General features: G+C 56.0%; 1 protein-coding gene across 1 annotated transcript in view; it reads right to left on the minus strand.

Moving 5' to 3' along the window:
• POLE (polymerase (DNA directed), epsilon, catalytic subunit) overlaps positions 1-5,973 on the minus strand; it is a gene marked incomplete at both ends in the record, with an annotated part of 29,556 nt that overhangs the window by 112 nt on the left and 23,471 nt on the right. Inside the window, 13 exons of the mRNA XM_010288764.1 lie at positions 206-314; positions 440-565; positions 869-1,069; positions 1,287-1,480; positions 1,588-1,719; positions 1,837-2,017; positions 2,130-2,262; positions 2,805-2,930; positions 3,220-3,393; positions 3,865-4,069; positions 4,690-4,910; positions 5,060-5,283; positions 5,671-5,847. Of these exons, the coding sequence (XP_010287066.1) occupies positions 206-314; positions 440-565; positions 869-1,069; positions 1,287-1,480; positions 1,588-1,719; positions 1,837-2,017; positions 2,130-2,262; positions 2,805-2,930; positions 3,220-3,393; positions 3,865-4,069; positions 4,690-4,910; positions 5,060-5,283; positions 5,671-5,847 (2,203 nt within the window). The remainder of the gene's footprint in view (positions 1-205; positions 315-439; positions 566-868; positions 1,070-1,286; positions 1,481-1,587; positions 1,720-1,836; positions 2,018-2,129; positions 2,263-2,804; positions 2,931-3,219; positions 3,394-3,864; positions 4,070-4,689; positions 4,911-5,059; positions 5,284-5,670; positions 5,848-5,973) is intronic.

Genomic DNA, 5,973 nt, shown 5'->3' on the forward strand with positions numbered 1-5,973 from the left:
TCCATGAAGGTCTGGGGAGAAGGAAGGGAGGGAAGGACACTGCCCAGCACCCCTGGGCAGTGGGGGGTTCCAGGGAGATGGCCAGGCAGGGCAGAGGACAGCACAGCAGGTCCCAGGGGACAAGCAGTTACAGAAGAGGCAGAGAAGGAACAGGGCACTGCAGGGCTCCTTGCTGTTCCTCTGGGAGCTGCTGGCATGGGCTGGGCAAGAGGGTGTGGGTATACCTGGGAGGAGATGGTGAGGGCAAAGTCTCCAGCACAGCTGCAGTACACGGGCATGTGCGTCTCCTTCACACCATGACACTTCTTGCATACCTGGAGGCCAAAAAGTTTTAGGTGGGCCAGGAGATGAGGCCAACCCCCTCTGCCAGGGGCAGACCGAATGTGTCCGGCCTCAGCCAGCCAGGGGGACAGATAGAGCAGGGGAGCCCCACACTCACCAAGTCCTGCAGCATGAAGGCCATCAGCTTCTTCTGCAGGGCTTCCACCAGTGCTGTTTCAATGGCATCGGAGTCATACTGTGCCTGGCAGTTGGAGCAGACCCAGCTGGGCAGGACCGACCCATCCTAGGGGCAAAGAGGAGGGAGGTGAGCACCACGAGGCCCCAAGCACTGTGATGGGTATAACCAGTTTCTGGAGAGGACTGAGCATCAGCCAAAGCCAAGGGATGCTCAGACCTGTCACAAGCAGCTAGAAAAGGTGGTGAACAGAAAAAGGCCTTTAGGGGAGGTTGATCACCAGCAGCAAAGCAGAGCTGCAAAGCAAAGGGGAGAAGGGAAAAGATGGGTAATATGATTGACTGCCCTCCAGCATTGCCATGCTGGGGCCTCTAGTGTCCCCAGGAACAAAGCTGCTTTGTTTCCCCGCACCTGGGAAAGCGCAGGGTCCTTGCACAGGTCCAGGTCCCTGCAGAAGTTGCAGTTCCTGCAGATGACTTCAGGGAGCACGTAGGAGCGGCAAGGGTCCCGAAACTGGGCTTCTTCTGAGAACTCGCCCACATCAATGAGGCGCAGCAGGTCCCGGCGCAGTTTGTTCACCTGGTTGGTTATGTTGGCATCTAGGGAGAGGACCTACAATAAGAGCCAGGTGAGCCTACCAGCAGAGAATAAAAGTGTCCTCACCAGGTCAGTTCATATCCTTGTGACCTTTTAGGGATACAGGGCAAGACAAACTGCTTGCAGATCACTCCTGGAGGAAAGCGGTGGCAAATCTGAGTCATGAACAAGGTCCAGAATTGGAGCCATGACTGCAAACCTTCAGAAAAGGGGCCTGGCCCACCCCACTGACCTTGCAAACGTATTTGATGAACTCCAGAGCCGGGTTGTTGAGCAGCAAGTAGGAGCCAGGAAGCACTGGGAACATATCTGAAGGCTCAGCGGTATTACGAGAACCGGCCATCTTCTTCTGGATCTTCTGGGTGATGGTGAAGAAGCTCTGGGTGAGCTCATTGGCCACATAATCCTGCGAGAAGGTGATCATGCCTAGAGAGACAGAGCAGAGAGCACTTGAGCTGTACAGTGGTATATGGGGACAGCAAGGTGGGTGGCTCTCCTCCTGCACCAGTGCTACCCCATGGTTCAGCACTCACCAGGCATGGCCCCCATCTCCCCCAGAGCCTCCTGGGACACCTGGCTAGTGCTCTTCCTCTTGACAGGGGTGCTCCCGGGAGCATTGCACCGCAGCTCCTCCTTCATGCTGTGGTACACGGCCACAATGTAGGCTGGGGAGACATGGGCAAGGCTCTAGCTCCAGCCTGTGCCAGCAGCCACCCCACTGCAGGCTCTCCCTGGCACCGAGGAGGCACAAGCAACCTCATCCCCTCCTTGAGACAGCTCACCCGACACGATCATCAGGAAGTAGCTCTGGCAGGAGGCAGCCTGGGGCAGGAACTGTGCGATATTCCAGCTGTTCTCAAGCAGCTCCTCCACATTTGACTCCCCCTCCTCCTCTTCTTCCCCCACTGCCTCCTCTTCCTCACTATCCTCCTCCTCCAACACTTGCTTCTTGCTGGTGTCCTCCTGGAGGAGCCAGTGATATTGCAGCAGTTCCTCATGCCCAGTCAACACCTCCCTGCTCAGCTCAACCCCCAGCACCCTACTCCTGGGGGACTGAGCGCTTCACATCTCTTACCTCCCCGTAGTGGACACGAGAATCCACTTTTCCCTTGATACCTCCATAATTTGCTGGATCCATCCAAAGCAGGAACTCCCAGCAGCGGGAGAAAGAGATGGTCAGAGAGTGGAAGATCTCCTTGGAGTGGATGCTGGAGGGAAGAGACTGCAGTCACCCACAGCATCAGCATCATCCCTAGTTCAGAGCCTTCTCCATGGGACATTGCAGAGAGGTGGTGGTGCTGGCAAGGAGAGAGAGGACTTCCCCTCTCCCATCCAACCACTGGCAGGGACCCCAGGGGAAGCCACGCCCAAAGAGTCTTGACTCCCTGTGTGTGTTTCAAGGTGCCTGTACCATGGCTGGAATGCTGAGAGGATCCAGAGAGGATGAGGTGCTGGGCACCTCAAGTTCTCTTGAAGGTCTTTTCTGGATTAAATCCTATAAGCATTCTTGGAATATTACCTAAAGAGGGCAGCTAAGGGACAGATCCCTACTCCACACATGACAGCAAAACTGGGCAGTCTTGTCCCTTCAGTAGCTTTGCCAAAAAAATTAAAAAAAAAAAAAATTCAGTGCTGAGGCCCATCAACAGGCAAAAAAAAATCAGCATCCTCCTTCCTGACCCTGAGCCCTCCCTCAGCTCCATCATCTGGCAACCTCATCTCCAGGCCCAGCTTGGCAAGTGCACCTCACCTGTTGATGATGTACTCCATGTAGCTGATGGCATCCTCGATGCGCCGTTTCTTGGTGCACAGAATGATCCGGTTGAAGTTGGCATAAACCACCGAGGAGCCCAGACGCTTGAACTCAGCCACCAGCCTGCAGGCAGGGCACAGGAGCAGGAGTCAGCAGGCAGGGAGGCAAAGCCTGAGTTGCAGATGGAACCCATGGAGGATGTGCTGATCCAGCACAGTCAGGAGTCAAGCATGTTGGCGATACCATGCAAGGGAGCTCACCCAAACCGCGTGGGAGGTCCCAACCTACCGCCCACCTCTGTGAAGGCTGCGGCAGAGAGGAGTGACTGTGGGTGCCGACAGCAACCTGGTCACTAACACTACTCCTGTCCCTTCCCCATTCACCAGTCTGGCACACTCCAGGTCTCACTTACTGCAGGAAAAGCTTCTTCATCATGTTGTGGAGCGTGCGGTGCAGTGCTGGGTCATAGAGCAGGGAGGAAGGAGAGCGGAGCCAACGGTAGAAGTGAATGACCTGGTTGTCTGCATAGACGTTGTGATACTGTGTGATCTCCTTCACCCAGCTCACCACCATGCTCTTCAGGATCCTGCCAGGGAGCAGAGACCATCATGACCCCACCAGCCACAAGCGACTCCTTCCAGATAGGTACATGTTTTTGGATACGCTTGAGGATTCAGAGTGGAAACTCTGCCAGAGCAGCAATGTGTGAGCCCTTGGCACATGAGCCACAGGGTAAATATATGCCTCTATAACCTGGTGGAGCATGAAGAAAGGAGAAACAGGAAAGGCCAAAATCTTCGCTAACGTCCTCATGCATCCCCTAGTTGGCTGCGACACTAGGCAGGTCTGAGCCCAGGGACTTCAGAAGTCTGTTGGAGAAGATGCCTGCCCTACCCTTGAGACCTGAATTTATATTTAGTGCATCCCACAAGCCCCATTGCTGGCACAAGTCTGGGAAAGGCTAAAGCCAAGAGGGAATGAGAGGCAGGACCCCTGAGAGGTCCTGCCCAGGATGACGACCAGATGCTCCACCTCCTGCTGGCTCCTAGAGCCATACCTGAAAGTGTTGGAGCAGAGTGCAGTTTCGTCATAGCTGGCCGGGATGTTGGCAGCTTGGTTCCCTGTCACCATATCTTCTAGGGACGCCTGCTGAATCACGTCAAAGCTGATGCTCATGCTGGAGCCTCCTTCCATATCGTTTATGTGGTGGGACTGCAACACCGTGTTTACAGCCAGGCTCTGGATGTCCAGCTCCAGACACACTAAGAGCAAACAACCTCTCAGCAGGCAGGCAGGGCAAAGGACCAACAAGGACACCCTCCCTGCCCCTCTGCCAGAAGTGCTTTTCACAGTTATAAGTGATCTATAGGTGTGGCCGCACCAAGTGGGGAGATGCTTTCACAGGCGTGACTGTCTTGACCAGCACTTGTCTTCCAACAAGACTGGGACCTAATAACCCTCTGGGGACCACCAATTTTTTCTGGAAGCTGCAGCAGAGGAGCTCAGAAGAACTGACTGCCACTCAAGCTGCTTTTGCCTCTGAGAAAGACCTGTCATAGGGTCACCAGAGATGACCAGCTGAGCTAGTCTGTCCTTGGAATGACACATTGCAGATGGTCTTCTGAGTGCTGCTGTCAGTGGCCATGAATGGGGAAAGAATCTGCATTCAGGTGCTTGCACACATTGCAGGCGAGACCTCCCTGCCCCAGGACATGCCCCTTGCATGCACCTTGCCCAGACAACTACTGAAACGCAAAAGCTGCTGGTGACTACTGTCAACACAGAGACTCTTTGGAGACCGCATCCAACCCTCTACAGGGCTTGCAGAGCAGGATCCAGCTCTGCCCCCAGCCAGCACTACCACCCTACTCCCTCTCCTCACCTGTAGAGTAGCAGCCGGGGTTGTTTATCTCCACAGAGGCTCTCTCATCAAACTCCATGACTAGGCGGTTGTCATCAGCCTCCTTACCCCCCAGGTCTGGGCGGGCTGTGGGCGAGAGCCACAGCAAGTGGTTATGACGACGGAGGTGGCGTGAGAAGAACAGGTCAGAGCCAAAGGTGGAGATGTCGTCAGGGAGGTTCCCAACGGGGATGTGGTAGTATCTGGAGCACAGAGAGGTGAACAGTCATTGGGGTGAGCGCAGCTGCAGGGAAGACAGGGACCCCTGCCTGTCCCCTCAAGGGACAAGGCAGCCTCCTGTGGTCCCATCAAGGGTACGGCAGCCCCAGGGGAATGCAGCTGCCCTGGGCACCTGCTCATCTCGAAAGCCTGGGAGAGGCAGGTATCCAGGTTGAGGTAGTGGCGGATCATGCGGCGGGCAGCATGGCGCTGCCAGTCCAGGACCGAGTAGCTGATGTCGTCTACCAGCCGGATGGGGACCAGGGGGAACTCCTCGATGACGGGGATCCCACTTGCCAGCCGTTTCAGGTCCCAGTTAGACTGCACAGCAACCAATGTGGGGCCTCGGCGCTCGTCCTGCACAAAGGAGGACATGTCCTGGTGCACCTCTCCAGCGAGTGCTTCTGCTCAGCAGGGAGCCAGCAGTACTGGATGCCCTGTCCCCAGAACAGGGATGGCACACCTCAGCACACCTGAAGCACCCATCTCCATGCAACCAGCTCTCCAGCAGAGATGGGGCAAGGTACTGAGGTAGCCTCACTGCTGGTACTGCCTTAGGCAAGCCACCCCAAACAAGACAAAGCCCTTGAGCAACACCACTTCTACCCTTGACCTTCAGGCCAGCAGCTATGTGCAGGCACTGTTGGAACTTGCGCACCCAGTGCCTTCCACAGCATCCTTCCCTTCCCACGTGCCTGCATGGACAAGGTCCCAGAGGGGACCTTTCTTGTACCTTCATCTCACCTTGTAGCCCAGCAGCAGCCGCTGGATGGCTCTATAGACAGCCTTGGGGTCCGTCTCAGCACGCACTTCAAAGATGTGCTTGTCTGGGGGTAGTAGTTCTTCACCTGCCTTTTCCAGCAGTGCACTGCGCTCCGCCGAGAAGAGGGTGGCAAGATTTGGCATCTGATTGCTGCGTACCTGCACCCAAAGGGGACTGGGTTGGAGCCAGGGGGAGAGGGACCCTGGGCTGTGCAGTCCTGGGGGCCTCTCTCCTCCGTGCATCATGAGACGTCTTCCACCAAGCACTGACAAAATGCAGCAGGA

Source organism: Phaethon lepturus, unplaced genomic scaffold, assembly GCF_000687285.1.
Source record: "Phaethon lepturus isolate BGI_N335 unplaced genomic scaffold, ASM68728v1 scaffold33206, whole genome shotgun sequence".
Taxonomy (NCBI): domain Eukaryota; kingdom Metazoa; phylum Chordata; class Aves; order Phaethontiformes; family Phaethontidae; genus Phaethon; species Phaethon lepturus.